Consider the following 17,484-nt stretch of genomic DNA (forward strand, 5'->3'; position numbering starts at 1 on the left):
TTGAAGTGAGCAATTCTTTTTTTAAGCTGGTGACTAAAATTTGCACTTGGTAACAGAGTATGTGATTCCTATTTTCATCGTGCAGTATTTTCAGATACCATGGGGCATTTTTAATTGATAAATTAGTGATATTTGGATGTCAGGTGCAGCATAATAAGAGCTGGCAGGAATGTGTAAAGGCTTGGGAACGCAGGCTGGTAGGGGTGGTAAGGCCTTCCCTGAGGCACTTGGCCTTTCTCTGTGCTCTGCAGGAGCAGAGGCCTTAGAAGTGCAGAGAGGCCGAGGTGAGACTCAGGAGCCAGGGTGGGGAGCGGCTAAGCCTAGGAGATACTGTGGCTACACAAGGAGGGCTGGTCTGCTCAGGGAGCTGGTGTGTCTGGGTGACAATGGGAGCTGGAGCACCCCCTTCAGAGACCTGTGAGGGAAAAGATAACATGGGTACATCTCTGATACATTGTTATTTTTTCCTGAATTGAAAGGAGGACAGATTCTTACTTATTTTATGATCAAAGCTGGTATTGGGGTTTATGGACTCCCTTCAGTTATTTGGGCCTAACCTTTTGCTGCGAGTTAACAGCTTGTTTTCCTGAGTTTTAATCTCTATCTCATGGGGTCTTAGCTTCCCCAACTGTTGGATCTGCCTGCCGCCAGATAAAATGGGACGTGCTTTGCCATAATCCATGCCTCTCCTTTGACTTCTGAGAAGCTCGGAGGGTTTCCTGAGACAGCTTCTGTGGCCGAAATCCCTTGTTGTCTGGTGCTTTGTGCTGCCCCCAGCATGTGCCCTCCCGTGGGGCCTTCCCTAGTCTGAAACCCTGTGATGGATACCATTGCCTTGTCTTCATACAAGTATACAGTGGTGTTTTCATGTGTGGAACTGAAGCGTACATGTTTCACAGCATCTTTCATCAAGGTTAAATGGGGAAGACTCTTTTTTTACTGATCTCCCTGGCTGACCCCGAGTTCTTGTCATCAGCACTTTGCTTATGCAGGCATTCAGTGAATGTTTGTCAAATAATTTCTCTTTCCATGGCCCTTTTCAAAGGTTCCTAGGCCATGATGAAGAGGTTTCTTGTGCCCATTTTATGTTTCTCTTGTACTTTTATTTCCGATAGCCTTCTGCCTAGTGTGTGTTTGCCATAAATCTCTCTTCCATTAGACTTCAAGTTCTCTAAAAGTGGAGACTCTTTGTCTTGTTCACTGTTTTGTCTCCAGCTCTCACCACAGCATTTGGTGTATCGTAGGTGCCAATATGTCTTTAATGAATGAACAAATGAACAAGCCAGAAAACAATCGATAAACCCCATGAATGACTCCTCCTTCCCTCTCCAGTGATTCAAGCTTTTAAAGACTGGAGTTTCTAACTTAGAAAAGCTCCAACTCCATCGTCAAGTAATTCAGGATTTTACTTCCTGACCTGCTTAGGGTATTCCAACTCCAAGCTTAAGAAATTGCTAAGTAAGATTTTTGGTCAGCAAAGCCATTCTTTCAGATCCTGTGTAGCTTTGCTGTTATTAACCAAGAGAAAGCTGATGTTGCCAGAGGCCACGATGGTGTTGTGAGAATGTCGGAGCTGTAGACGTGAGGGTGGCTTTGCTATTGTCACCATTCACTGAATTCTGGGGTTACCTGGAAAACACTGTTCAGTTCAGAATAACAGGGACTCTGTGATAGATTGCTGGACTCCAGAGCGGCTTGAGCATCATTAGTTTTCTGTTTGAGTTCTTAGTTATTCTGAATCTGAAAGATTCAAAAGGAAGTAGATTCTAAGAGATCTTAAGCTGAGGAGAAGAACGTTTTACATTCAAAATAAAATAAATCTGAAGTGTATAAAGTGACAAAAGCTTGAAAAGCATGGGTTGTAAGATTTTGAAGCCATGTTTCAAATGTGTAAGTGTAATCATATGTAAATATCAATGCAGATATGCAAGTGTTCCTTGTAATTTGCAGCCCTGAAGTGCAGATTAAAAGCATGAAATGACTTTTTTTGTTTTTGTTTTTTTATATTTGGGTAATTAAAGTGTAGAAAAATCTGTCCTAGAAGATCTGAATATAATTCACATGAATGAAAAATGGTAACAGTGGTCCATCTCATGAACGTCATCTGTCGTATGCAAAATGTTGCAGTGGCGTGATTTTTTTTCATTATCAACTTTGAAGGGTCTTCCTTCTTAGGATTTAGGGTTATTCTGAAGTTGAATGATTTGGAACACTTGTAAATATTGGCCTATCTCTAACAATAATGGTAGCAGTTGTTTCAACCACAGAGTTACATCACCAAACAATAATAATTATTAAGAAATTCTTTTGTCTGCAAGTATATGGTGTAATTAATGGACGGCATAGGCTTCCCAGGTGGCTCAGTGGACCAAAGCAGGAGATGCAGTTTCGATCCCTGGATCAAGAAGATCTCCTGGAGGAGGAAATGATAACCCACTCCAGTATTCTTGCCTGGAAAATGCCATGGACAGAGGAGCCTGGCAGTTCACAGTGCATGGGGTCTCACAGAGTCAGACACAATTTAGCAACTAAACAGTAACAACAGTGTGCTCTGACTTTACCATGTGTGGATTCATCTTTATCACTTTGTAACTAAATCTCAGTTTTCTCATCTATGGAAAAAGAAACTTACTTGATAAGGTTACGCATTAAATGAGATTATGTATATAAAATACATTAGCATAGTTCCTGCTGCTGCTGCTAAGTAGCTTTAGTCGTGTCCGACTCTGCGCGACCCCATAGACAGCAGCCCACCAGGCTCCCCCATCTCTGTGATTCTCCAGGCAAGAACACTGCAGTGGGTTGCCATTTCCTCCTCCAGGGGATCTTCCTGACCCAGGGATCAAACCTGCATCTCCTGCTTTGGCAAGTGGATGCTTTACCACTGAGCCACCTGAGAAGCCATAAACTGCATACATATGATTCAGTAAGCTGAATAGCCTTATCCTAAGGAGAGGAAAACGTGGCCTTTGGGGAGAAGAGATAAACTAGGATTATTCCTAGGTCTGTGTTTTGACTACTAGCAACTTTATCTTTGAATGCTGCCTGGTTTTTATTGCATGTTCTCTAACATGTCTTAACGATGTTGGCAGTCATATGAAAGGAAAAGCTGTGTGCTATGTGTTCTTGTTTTCAGCTTGTAGGAAGTACCCTGCCATTATCACAGCAGGTGGGCTCAGCTGATAAGCAAATAGGGAAAGTAGCAGTGCCATTCTTCTTCTTAAGATGTTGAAGTACCGTTTATCATGGCTTCATTTAGTCATAACAGATAGACATCATTGCTGCACTCCAGAAAAATGGATGCATCTTTCATAAGCTCTCTGAACAGTATAAGTATATTGAAGGTTTCTTTTTTAGATTTTACTCTATTTAAAAATAAAATGCCTATTTTATGAAACAAATTGTACACAAACCACACCTGAACTTCATGCTCCTTACCTTATGGCTATACTTCAAATTGTTTCCTAACTTCCTTTCTGGAAGATCATTAATAATAATAATAAATTCAGGAGAAATAAACATCAAAATACTGTCTCCAGTCCCCCAAACATGCCCTGTATAAAAAGTCACAGTGTGTATATTTACTTTCCTATACTAGTCAAGAAAACGTGGTTGTGCTTCATTACCAAATGTTGACTCTGTTAGATTTCAAGTGAGAATGTGAAATGTATGAAATTGTTTCCTTAGAGTAGAATGAATTGGTCAGCCTAGAAATTATTTCTTTAATAAGATAGTAACATAAGAAAATGTTTTGTCATGTACACAAATTTGGAAACTTTCTCTGCACAGCTGTGTTATAAAATCAGGTATATTTCCTTGACCTTAGTGATTTTTTTTTTTTTTTTGGCCAATAGGTTTCTCCATGAATAAAAGAAATTTTTATTACTGTGCCTTACCCTATCACATTTGGACTATAAATTTCACTGAAATTATCATCATGATATGTAGGAAAGTCTAAGTTTCACCCAACAGGTAATAACTGTTGCTCTCTAAAGGCAAGAGAGGAAAACCAGCCTGGTCAACTAAATGTTAGTTGTGATAAACAATCTTTGGTCTTCTTATATTTTTAAGAGGTAATGATGCATTCAGAGTGCACATTAGAACTTCCTTATTGTTTCGGTACATTCCCATGATTTCATAGTGCACTTTAAATCTCAGCTTGTTATTGATACACATCAACCAAATGTAAGCCTGTAGTTACTCGTGTATTTTTAGAGTTTTTCTTTGCATGTAGTTTTGTTTAACACGGGTCACAGTAACGGATCGTTTATACAAAGTAATGAATTGCTTCCCGTTTCTGCCAGCTGATTTCATCAGTCCAAACTTCCTTAGGTGCTGTGGGTTACATAACTAGTATGGAATCTGTATGGTACATGTTTCAGTATGACAGTAACTGTATTAACCATTTATATTCTCTGAATCTTTGAGGACATTTTACTAAACACAAGGAAACCCGTTATTTTGAAGTGAATAAACTTGAAACTAAAATGAACAATGAGTTACCTGACACCAGACTTCTTGGAAAAACAGATTATTTTCATTAGTTGATTGTTCTGGCTTACTGTGGATTGGCTGGGGCGGGGAGGAGGGGCAGATTTCTTTCTAACTTTCCCATTTCAAATATTTGTCATGAGTTTTAGCATATTTTCCTGCTTTGATGAGCAGAGTACAATAGAACACAATTTAGTTTTACTTTCCTGAAGAATTTATAGCACCTGAAAGGACTAGTTCTGAATATTTTCTCTTATCTCTGGTGCCATTATAAATGCAGAAGGTTTAGAGGGTTAGGATTAAATGTACTGACCTCACATTATTCCCTAGAATTATTTTTTTAACCAAATCCCTGATAGTAGTTGGTTTGGTTATTTACTAACATGGTTAAAAGTTACTTGGAGGGAAAAATTAGATTGGAGTTGAATTGTTAAATTGTAGTTAGTGGGGATTACATTATTCACTGATGTCTAATTTTCAAACAAAATTACCTTTGTGCATTCAGGATAAAAAGTCCAGAGAAAGTATGAGCCCCAAGGCTTAGAATGTCTGCTTTGCAGCTTGCTAATTCCCTTTTACTCACAATTCCAATCGGTTTATTTCAAAGAATAAACAGAATTAGAACACCCTCATTATTAGCACATACAGATCTACTTAATGTTCATTATACCATAGTATTCCATTAGATAGATATATCATAGTTTATGTAACTAATCATAATTATGGAAATCCATCTCCAGTCTTTTGCTATTCTAAATAATTCTGTTCTCCAGTTTTCCCAGCTGCATTTCAGTTCAGTTCAGTCACTCGGTCGTGTCTGACTCTTTGCGACCCCATGGACTACAGCCCGCCAGGCTTCCCTGTGCATCACGAACTCCCAGAATTTACTCAAACTCATGTCCTTTGAGTCAGTGATGCCATCCAACCATCTCATCCTCTGTTGTCCCCTTCTCCTCTCACCTTCAGTCTTTCCCAGCATCAGTTCTTTGCATCAGGTAGCCAAAGTATTGGAGTCTCAGCTTCAGCATCAGTCCTTCCAGCGAATATTCAGGACCGATTTCCTTTAGGATGGACTGTTTGGCTCTCCTTCCTGTCCACGGGACTCTCAAGAGTCTTCTCCAACACCATAGTTCAAAAGCATCAATTCTTCCGCTCTCAGCTTTCTTTATAGTCCAGTTCTCACATCCATACATGACTACTGGAAAAACCATACCTATGATTGGATGCCCTTTGTTGGCAAAGTAATGTCTCTGCTTTTTAATATGCTGTCTAGGTTGGTCATGGCTTTTCTTCCAAGGAGCAAGCATCTTTTAATTTCATGGCTGCAGTCACCATCTGGAGTGATTTTGGAGCCCAAACAAAGTCTGTCACTGTTTTCATTGTTTCCCCATCTATTTGCCTGCATTTATGTATCAGCTTTTTTTTTTCCTCCTCCACTAATACCTTTATCATAAATTTAATTCCCATATATGTTCAGGTCTGTTTCTAGACCCATTTCTGTTCCACTGAGCTGTGTGATCCTTTTCTGATCATACAGTTTTAACTATCATGGCTTCATAATGTGTACTGTCAGTAAAGCTGATCGCCCTCTTTCTCTTCTTTTTCAGAATTCCTAGGTTTAATGTATTTCATTTTCCAGATGAACATTAATATAATTTGTCAAATTTCAAAATAAGGATCATCTTATTTAGTATTTAATTGGGATTGAATGAATTGAATTGATCAGTTAACTTAGTGGCAGAATTTATATCTCCTTTGCCATGGAAGAACAAATGTCCCTTTGGATTTTAAAGTTCTCTTTAGATAAGCGTAGTACATTTCTTTTTATGTTGGTGTTTAGCTATTATTTTTATACATGAAATTTTGTTAATGTTTTAAACATAAACCAAAAATAGTCATTTTACCTTGCAATATTTCTGTTGTTCAATCACTGTCATGTCTGACTCTTTGCCACCAATATTTCTAACTCTTACTTTTTTTTAATCGTAAAATTTCATTGATACAGTACTTCTAGGACACTAGTAACGATGCAATAGCCAAAGTAATCTTATTAAGATGGAAGTCAAACATATCATCCCTGTTTTCAGAACCCTTCAAAAGCTTTTCGGTGACTCAGAGTGGAAACCAAAGGCCCGTTGGACCATCCATCGGCTGCTGCCCCTGTGATTATGATGGTCACAACCGAGCTGCTCTCCTTTCACACACTCTGCTCCAGCTGTACTGCCCTGCCTGTTTCTCTCTTTCTGTAAAATGTTTATTTATTTACTTGGCTGCACTGGGTCTTAGTTGCAGCACCAGTATCTTTAGTTGTGGCGTGTGGGATTTAGTTCCCTGACCAGGCCCCCTGCGGTGGGAGCACAGAGTCTCTGCCACTGGACCACCAGAGAAGTCTCTCTTAAACACCAAATTAGGTTCTATCTTATGGCCTATGCACTTGCTCTTCCCTCTCCCAGAAAACCTCTTTTTCCAAATATCTTCTGCTCATTCCGTAGCTGCCTTTGCATAAATGTCACCTTTCTCTGAAACCTTCACTAAAACACCTCGTTTAGAGCCCACTTCCAGCAGTTTCCAGTCTTTTTTCATTATCTTCTGTCTTTCCTACCCCATCATAGAACTTGAAACTTACTGGTATCATCTCTTAATTACTTAATAATTATGTTTTTATAAATGAAACTCATATCCATATCCAATGCAGAAAGCCAAATATACTCAAGGCATTTTTGAAGAACAAGAAAATGGGGTTTAACTTACTCTACCAAATACCAAAATCTAAAGCTTTAGTAAGTAAGACATTGTGCTCTGGGCACAGAGTTAGAAAAGTAGGTCAATAAAACAGCTTAGAGAGCCCAGGAAAGGACCTTTCACGTACAGGATTTGCTGCAGGAGCGTCACACCAGAAAAGCAGGGAAGGACTGCCTTTGCAGTTAATAGTGCTGTAACAATTGAGTTTCCATATGGAGGAAAATTGTTAGACCCGTATTTCACACGTAAAAATCAGTTTCAGGTAGATTATGGACTGAAAAAGTGAAAGACTAGGCCATCAAACTCTTAAAGATATTATTGAAGAATATTGCCTGCCAAGGAGCCTGCAGTGACTGTACTTTGGCCAACCTGGCTTCCTTACCAGATCGGGGAACTTTTGCTCCAGTTGGGACTAACAAAAGACAGCCCAGCTGAAGCTCAGAAGTTGGTTTCTTCATCATTGCCTTTGCTGCCACTGCAGCTGCTAAAGAAACCCGCTCTCCAGCGTCAAGGGAGAACTCTTCCTGTGCAATGGGGAAGGAGGTCCTTCGTAGCCCTTCAGTTGGGAGGACCCTGCAGGGCAGTATGAAGCCCTTCCTCTCTCAGTACCAAAGATTGCTCCATATAAACCCACCCCTGTGTGAAATCTCTCGAGTCCTAAGACGAGCAGAATGTTTGTAGCTCTTATAGGAATTAAAGGATTCATGACACTAAAATTACCCAAAAGACAGGGGAAGAAATCTGAATTTGAAGGTGTAAAGTCAGTGGTTAACTGTAGCACCTCTCCAATTGCTAAAAGATTTTTTTTAATTGTTTCTCCCTCTCAGACTCTTAAAAAGCATGCTGTTTGGTATCCAAGTGAAATGCTAGAGCCCTGAATCAAACTGCTAACGTTAGACAACTTGATGAAATTTACTTTCTGTGTGGAGCTCCAGACACCCACCAAAGTGACTGTACTTCAAAAACTGAAGCGGAAAGGCTAGCAATTATGCCATAATAAGTGTTCTTATTGATCCACATCAGTAGTACTTGGTATATTGTTAGATTTCTTAATTTTTGCCACTCTGAAGGATATATTCCACATGTCTAAGAGAGACAGCAGCCTTGTTTGAGCTACTGGGAGCAGTCCTGAAAAATATCTTTGGACAGAAAGGTGAAGGTGAAACAGTAGCTTGCCTACTATATGTGGACAGTGAGAATAGGGAGGCCTGTTCAGGAGCCCTGGAAATGTCATAAGGCTGTCATGTTCTTTACCAATGCTCCCCGAGACTGATGGCAACTGTCGCTGGGATGCTTGTGTCTGTACTCTGCTTACCCTGTGTCCTCAATGTAATCGTCATCACGGGTGGGTCAGGAATGCTGTAGCCCTGTGTGACGCTAAAAGGGGACAAAGAAGGTGACCAAACACCCGTAAAGCCCTGCGATTCCGAAGCTGATCTCGTTCCTCCTCTGTTTGTGTTCAAAAGCATTGAGTTGGAGTTCACTCTGGAAGTGGCATCCAGGGAGAATGATTCCTTTAACTGACTTTTCTTGTCTAGTCAGATTTCACAGAGACCCTGTAACCCTTGTGTGACTCTTTATATATATAACCTTTGTGTAAACCCACTGAGACGCAGGCAGCTGGCTCTGACTGGAGGATTCTGGATCATCCCTGACGTTCTGGAACCCACAATGATCTGCATCACAAGCACCCACGAATGCTCCATAAGGCCTTGATTCAGTACAGTCCATCCAGCTTCTCCTCTGCTTTGTACTTGAGAAGATGCCAAGGCCGCAGAAACGCAGCGTTCATTCAGAAAGCACATCATGAGCATTTTGCAACGTGTTGTTACCCATCCAGCATTTTAAAAATCATCTGAAAAGGCTGTGGTTCTCAGCCCCCAAAGAACGTCTTTTATTTAGTCATCATGCAGGCCTAGGGAACAGTACATTCTTACTTACCTGACAGAGAAGGACATGTAGCAGAAATCAGATTATTGTGACTGAAAAAGAAACAATGAAAAGATCTCAGATATTGTTGAGAGAAAAGGAAAAGCCTGTAGGAAATAGCTAAGCCCTTAGCTGCTAGATACGACCAAGGAAGAACAAGAAGATATGATTAGAAAGAAGGGTCCTCCACAGTTTTTACCCTCAAATCCCTGTTCTCTATCAGTGAGAGAGACATGAAGGCAGAGTGACAGGTGTTACCTGGTCAATGTAACGTTTGGTCAGTGCCACCAAATAGATTATTATGAAAAAGGACTGTCAATGGTAGAAGGTGAAAAAGAGACTGAGTCCACAAAACCCCACCTTTACTATCAGGTCCTACCAGGAGAAATACATCCAGTTCATCCAGAAGGAGGAATGTAAATACTTAAAAGAAATGATAAATCATTGATGCCCAAAATCAAAGGAATAGACTCACAACCAAAGTTAAACCCAGCCCAAGGCTTAAATCCACATGGTAGAACAGATAAGAAGTTACCATTGTCTCATTTCTGAAAAATCTAATTTCTAAAATATTTTTGAATGAAAAAAATAATATCCTCATGATTTGAGGTTGTAGACGAATTTCTTAAACCAAGGACAGAGAACCATAACTGTAAAAGAAAAGACTGTTAAATTCAGTTGTATCAAACGGAAGAGTTTATCTCCATTAAAAAAAAAATAAGAATAAGGAATGAACAGGCAAGTCAAGAACTACAACATGACAAAGGGCTGGTATCTAGACTAAAAAGTACCTTCTACAAATCAATAATTTAAAAAGACAGTCTAATAGAAAAATGTGAGACTTAAATAAGATATTTTCAGAGGATGTATAGAAAATGTTCCCAAAACATAAAAAGACATAAAAACCTTAAGTCAGAGCCATAACGAAATACCTCCAGATAACAGGTTAGTCAATTACAGTTATAATTACAAAGTTTGCCAGAACCAAATATGAGGATATATAACACTATGAACCCTAATGGTTGATGGTATGTGTGTATACTTAGTCCCTCAGTCATGTGTGACTCTTTGGTGTGGACTGTATCCTGACAGGTTCCTCTGTCCATGGAATTCTCCAGGCAAGAACACTGCAATGGGTTGCCATTCCCCTCTCCAGGGGATCTTACCAACCCAGGAATTGATCCTAGGTCTCCTGCACTGCAGATAGATTCTTTATCGTCTGAGCTATCAGGGAAGCCCATGTCTGATGGTAGGGGAGTACGCTGGTACAAGTTCTTTGGAAAACTATTTGGAACTACCTACTAACACTGCAGCTAACATGTGCAACCATATGTCCACATATTTCTACTTTGAGATGACATAGTCAACAGCAATACATGCACAATATACATGTGTAAAAATATCAGCATATTTGTAGTAACAACCTAGATATCTATCTATAAAATCAATTGTGTTGTGTTCTTACAATGGAAAACTAGATAGCAACAATAATGAGCTATTTCTATATGCATCAACAAGGATGGATCTTATAAACAATATTGATTGAAGGAAGTAAAATAAAAACACTGCATGATTACACTTGTATCAAGTTCATTAACAGACAAAAATTGACTGTGATATTAAGAGATAGGTGTTAGTCTGCTCAAACTGCCTAACAAAATGTCATAGACTGGGTGGCCTAAACAACTGAAATTTATTTTCTTAGTTCTGGAGTTTGGAAGCCCAATATCAGCATGCCAACATGGTCAGTTTCTGGTGATACTTCTTCCTGGCCTATAGATGGCCATCTTCTCTCTGTGTGTTCTCCAGACCTCTTTTCTTTGTGCTCTTGGGAAGTGTCTGTCCTTTTAAGGACACTAATCTTATCCATGGCTTCGCAAGGAGCTCACTGGTAAAGAATCCGCCTGCCAGTGCAGGTTCGATCCCTGGATCAGGAAGATCACCTTGAGAAGGAAATAGCAACCTGCTCCAGTATTCTTGCCTGGAAAATTCCATGGACAGAGGAGTGTGGCAGGCTACAGTCCATGGGGTCACAAAGAGTCAGACATGACTGAGCAACTGAGCATGCATGCTTTATTGAAGTTGAATCAGTTGTTAAAAATATATTTCATCCTGGGCTTCCCTGGTGACTCGGTGGTAAAGAATCAACCTGCTGATGCAGGAGACACAGGTTCAGTTACTGGTCTGGGAAGATCCCACATGCTGTGGAGCATCTGAGAAGCCGGTGCTCTAGAGCCTGGGGAACCGCAGCTACTGAAACCCTAGTGCCCGTGCTCTGCAACAAGAGAAGCTGCCACAATGAGAAGCCTGTGCATCACAACTAGAGAGTAGCCCCCACTTGCCACAACTAGAGAAAAACCCATGCAATAAGAAGACTCAGCACAGCCCATATGTATATACATATATATGTATATACACACATATATGAGCCTGACAGACCACAGTCCATGGGGTTGTGCAGAGTCAGGCATAACTGAAGCGACGAAACAGCAGCAGCATATATACATATGGTCCTGTTAAAGATTATCTTTGGCTAGTAAGGTTACAGAATAGAGGAGCTTTTCAAAAGTAAACTATCTCCAAATATGAATAAAAGAAATTCTGACTAGAAATAGAGTATTTTTTGTAGTTTTAATCTCTTTGGGCATCATTAGTCAAATTGGTAATCCACTAAAATGGTAAATTCATTTCTACTTTCAGCAGTCTTTCAAAAGGAGTGGGAGTTGCTGTCATAATCAAAAACTTATGTATCTGATTTCCTCTTCATCCTGAAAATTAACCCCTTCAACTTGAGGGACATCCTTATATCCTACCCAGATTGGTTGAGGCCTGAGAAGGCAGTGGATGGTACTTCTCAGTCTGAATAGATCATTACTGCTGCTGCTAAGTCGCTTCAGTCGTGTCCGGCTCTGCGTGACCCCATAGACGGCCTCCTACCAGGCTCCTCTGTCCCTGGGATTCTCCAGGCAAGAACACTGGAGTGGGTTGCCATTTCCTTCTCCAGTGCATGAAAGTGAAAAGTGAAAGTGAAGTCGCTCAGTTGTGCCCGACTCTTCACGACCCCATGGACTGCAGCCCACCAGACTCCTCCGTCCATGGGATTTTCCAGGCAAGAGTACTGGAGTGGGTTGCCATTGCCTTCTCCGGAATAGATCATTAGCCATGTTCTAAAACCTAGTCATTTGTAGATACTATATAGAAGAAATGAGAAAGCAGTAACTTATCCCTTAGGAAAACTTCTCATCAAATTTTTTTTTTTCATTATAGGTAATTCGCTCCATTCTGCTGTTTCCAACAATTGAGCGAATGTCTGAGTCACCCAAAGGCAGGTTTGCCACACCTCTTTTGTGCTGGCTTCGATATGCTCTCTATGTTCCTTGCTACTTACTGCTTAAACCATGGCCTGAGAAAATCAAGTTCTTGGCGATCAGAATGGTCCTTCAAATGATGGACATACCAAGGGAATTTTTGTGTATGAATATGTTGGAACCATTCTGCCTTGGTAAGCACATTTTAAAATGTATATGTTTATTCTTATATCAGAAAGTGTTAAGAGAATAACCTCAGACAGTGGGTGAGTCTGAAACAAGGAATTATTTGTTATATTTTTCTCCCAAAAGTTTAAAACTTGAAACAAAATGAAAATAGTGAGGGATATTCTAAATGACAGAGAAGCCTCATCAGGCTTTAATTTTAAACCTTATCCTTCTGATTCTCTACTCTAGCTGCAGGACAATGAGAAAGAATTTTTCTCTATCTACTATATATGGAGTCCCTTACAGGAATCCACGGTGTTCCCTGTTAAGCTCAGTGTATAAACTGCAAAAATCAGCACAAGGAAACCAGGCCTAATATCCTCATAGAGTGAATAAACTATGATTTTGCTTTGCTCTTTAGAAGTTTTTGGAGAAATTTTAAAAAGTAATAAATAGTAGTCATGGTAGTATAACATTGGAGGCTTTAGTAATTATAGTTTCTGAATATGCCAGGGAATGTTTTTGGTACTTTACTTTTTGGCTTCAAATGATATTTTTAAATGTAATTTATCTTTTAGTTAGTACTAATTTATACTATATTTACAAATGATTTTAATAATAAAATTATGCTACCTCCATAGTCTATAAAATGGAGATATTAATATCCTGTACCTCAAAAGATTATTACAGGATTAAATGTGATAATTTATGCAAAGTGCCTATCTAGTATTTTATTTATAATAAGCCTCCAATAAATGGTATAGCAGCAGTTGCAGCAGCAAATAGCACTGTTCTAAGCTTTTACCTGTAGTCCTCAGAAGAACTAATGAAGTTCGGGTATTCCTGTCCCCATTTTACAGATGAAGATACTGAGGTTCAGAGAAGTTACAGTTTGCCTGAAGTCACACAACTAGTGGGTAGTGTTCAAATCCCAGCAGTATGCCACTGTGTCAGGCTTCCTTTACTGTAGCTGCTGCTGCTGTCTCTTTGCTCCAGTCAAGCATAAAAGCAGGACTACTGTCTAAAATTTATGGTGCTCACTTACATTGATTCCCACAATTTCACGTGCATAGTGAGTTCAGAAACAAGTCACACCCCTGCCTTTATAGTTATACAGCCACAGATTATGCAGGACGTGTTTTCCTAAACAGCAAGAAGCAGTCATCACAAATACAAAGTTCAGCCTATTTGCTGTATTTATGGACTTCCCCCCACAACGTTCTACAAACACCTATTGTTTATTATAGGCTTAGCAAGGGAGAGGAAGAAGATAAGATAGGGAGAAGGGAAGCCAGGCTTGGAACAGTCATAAAAATCACCAAAGACTGAAGAGGACCTGCTGGTCCAGCCCCTTATTTTTCCCTCATAGAAGAGAAAGAAATAGCCTAGTAAGTGAAAATGGCATTGAGGGTGTAAGTCATACACCCTCAGTGAAATACCTAGAATTACCACTTTAAAATCTACATAAGGAGACATATTTTAAAAAAAACAAAAACACTATAAGTAAATCAAAATAGAATTCTAAAACATTCAGTAACACATAGACAGGCCAGAGAAAGAACATAGAAAAATAGAAAACAGATAGCTATCAGAAAACAAATAATAAAATGGCAAACAAGCTCTAACATTACCAATAGTTACATTAAAGCAAATGGTCAAAATACACCAATTAAAAGATAAAGATTGACAACATGAATTTAAAAACATAACCTGAGTATATGCAATCTTCAGAAAATGTAGTTAAAGCATAATCATATAGGTAGGTTGAAAATAACAGAATGGGAAAAGATATATCATGCAAATATTAATCAAAATGGACCAGGAATGATTATATTACTATCAGATAAAGTAGACTTCAGAGCAAAGAAAATTACCAGGAACAGAGAGGGATATTACATAATGATAATAGTGAAAGAGTTAATCTACTAAGGAGTCATAGTAATTCTAATATATGTATGTACAAACCAAGTGTGCTGCAAAATATATGAAGCAAAAACTGATACAACTGAAAGGATAATGGACAGTTATAGCTGGATACGTAAATATCCCTCTCAACAATCAGTAGAATGATAGGACAGAAAGTTAGCAAGGATATAGGTGAATTCAGCAACTGTATCAACCAACAGGATTTAATTTATAGAAAATGACAACTCACTCCATTATTCTTGCCTGGGAAATCCCATGGGCAGGGGAGTCTGGTGGGCTACAGTCCATGAGGTTGCAACAAGTTGGACATGACTGACACAATTGAGCTGCTAGACATGCACACACATAGAACACTTCACAGAATTATAAATACCCTCTTGAAGATGTAGGCTCCATAAGTTGTGCTCAAGAGAAAGGAATCTTCCTTTCAGCTGCAGTGATTGACGACTCCTGAGTCTTTGGGAGCCCTGAATGCAGGCATCAAGGAGCAAGACAGTTTGGGCATAGGACACGTTCCCCTCCATGACTCAAGGCAACCAGAGCCTTCCATCTGCATTGTTGCTTGGAGGAACTGTGGAATTTCTTTCCCATAGTACAGTTACAAGATGTGCAAAATAGACTGTAAACCAGACTAAACACTCAGCCACGTTGCTTCATCTCTGTTCCAAACAACCAACTTGCAAACAAACTTTTGGAGCACAGCCCTTGTATTTCTGACATCCTTTCCTTCTCTGATTTTCTGTTCTCGTCCTTCTATTGATAGATCTGGCTTTCTAACATCCAAGTAACCAATACTTTAGTAGTCTCTTTTTTTCCCTCATTACTCACCCCATCTATAATAACTTTGGGTAAAGAGAAAGAAGGCAAGAATTACCTGCTTTGTGTTCTTGTTTTATTCTTGTGTTCTTGTTCTTTGTGTTCTTTCTGCTTTGTGTTCTTGGTTTATTCTCTATAAGAAGGTTTAATCTTCTACTCATGACAGTAGGCTAATCCTTAACCAAGCGTCTCCATCATCTTAGCCAGCATCTTTTTACCTCTCCACTTTGGATACCAATTCACCCTTGCCTCTTCTCGCAATGGCTACCATAAAATGTACCTTTACCCAGACTTGCCCTAGCCATCCCACTAGTGATTCCTGTTACCTTGCTTAGGACAAATGGAAGAAGGTCCCAGCTGAGGGAGGCTGATACTCTTAAGTCCCTGACCCTTGAAGATGATTAGTGTATTCCTCCTGAGCTTCTATCCCATGAATGGTGAAGGCTAATCAATATTTCAACCAACCACTTGAGTTGATGACATGATTTTCATTTTACACAAAGAGAGGGCTCACTGGGGGAAAGGAATACCAGATCTGAGATCATTCACAGTGGTGAAATCTGTACTCTGCAGACCTCCCTCCTCCAGACCTACTTCTCTGTGGTTTGACTATCATCCAGACAATGACCTCCAGTATACCAGTCTGACCAGTTTACCCCCTAAAAGGAGGGCTTGCAGTGTTTGCACATTATGTAATGTCTGTGCTTCAGTAGAAATCTTACGGAAACAAACGGAGGAAGTTTGCCAGTCCAAGTGGTGGATAATAAATCCTGACCTATCTGGATAGAAACAGATTTTCTGTATCCTTTAGTTTATACACATATTTTTTTGTGGTAGTAAGGTCTGAAAAGTTCAAGGAACAAAACTATTCAGATATTTCAAATGCTGTTGTCCTTTTGGCAAAAATGGCAGTTCTTATAGGCTGAGAGTCTGTATTAGCCCTTTTTACCAGACTGAGTAAAACCTCCTTTCCTATCCAGCATTCAAGATAGAGTAGCCCTAATTCAGTTAGTGTGCTTCATAAACTTCACCATGTGTTCATCAATTCAATTTATGTAACTAGATTGTCTTGCATATTACTTTTAAAGAAAATTCATGGTTTTTTTTTTCCTTTAATTCTGTAATAGTTGCTATATGTATTTTCTTTATAATAGATGTTCTTCTGTTTCATGAGAAATAGACTTCTCACTGAGACAGCTAAATTGGATTTTCTGATCAAAGCTAAAAGCAAATATATTTTAGCTTAGCAGTATCACAGGTCAAGATAATTAACATTTAAAAATATTCTAGAGTCTTTTTGTTAGTTAGACCAAATTGATGTCTTAATTCCTTTCATTTACCTAATTAGAAAAACATAGTGCAGACAAAGGGCATTCCTGGTGGATTTCATTACCTTTGTTGCATGCGTTCTTGTAAGAGACTTTTGTAATCTTTCCTTTCCTTAATCAATATGGAAGTAACTTTTAAAAGCATGTACAGTTATATGAACTGAAAACTATTCAATGAACTGCTGACACATAAGCTTCACTAAAGAATCACAAATTTCTTCTCAGAATATTTTTGACTTAATCCCAGAATAATATTTTGAATAAGACAAAACCAGACTCACATGTTACCTAGTCTCTCATTTTTGTGTGTAACTTAGGAAAATCCATTAAAAGCCAACTTCAGCTTTAATTATTCATGGAAGTTTAGCCTTAAATTCAGCAGAGAAGGAAAAAAATTTTGTGTGTGTGTGGTCAGTATTAGGATTTAGGCAAAAGGTAATTAGATATGGTATTAGAATATCACCTCTGCTTTAGAATTAAATGACTCAGTGAAGGTTTTATTATTTTTTTCTATAGAAGTTTATGTGTGTGTGTGTGTGTGTGTATTTAAATTATCTACCCCTCTAAAAAGTTGTATTATTTTTTAAAAATCATATGCCTTGAGTTGTGTGTTTTACTTTGATGAACTCTGTTACATTGATAAGAGTATCTGTTTACAAATCAGATCAACAAATACCTGCCAACTTGGCTTCCCCATGTCAGTGTCTAGACTCTCTTGTGACATCAGCTCTTGCTCTCCCTCAAGGATGGCAGTAGGTTTTTCCTCCTGACCCTCC

General features: G+C 39.1%; 1 protein-coding gene across 4 annotated transcripts in view; it reads left to right on the top strand.

The window, feature by feature from the left end:
• The window catches only part of LDAH (lipid droplet associated hydrolase), an 88,604-nt gene that overhangs the window by 50,358 nt on the left and 20,762 nt on the right, over positions 1-17,484 (top strand). For 3 of the 4 annotated variants that reach the window (XM_027555981.1, XM_027555982.1, XM_027555983.1), the window contains exon 5: positions 12,430-12,664. The exons of the other annotated variant lie outside the window; for it this stretch is intronic. In XM_027555981.1, coding sequence (XP_027411782.1) covers positions 12,430-12,664 — 235 coding nt within the window. The remainder of the gene's footprint in view (positions 1-12,429; positions 12,665-17,484) is intronic. 4 annotated transcript variants of the gene reach the window in all.

The sequence above is a fragment of the Bos indicus x Bos taurus genome, chromosome 11 (assembly GCF_003369695.1).
Source record: "Bos indicus x Bos taurus breed Angus x Brahman F1 hybrid chromosome 11, Bos_hybrid_MaternalHap_v2.0, whole genome shotgun sequence".
Taxonomy (NCBI): Eukaryota; Metazoa; Chordata; class Mammalia; order Artiodactyla; family Bovidae; genus Bos; species Bos indicus x Bos taurus.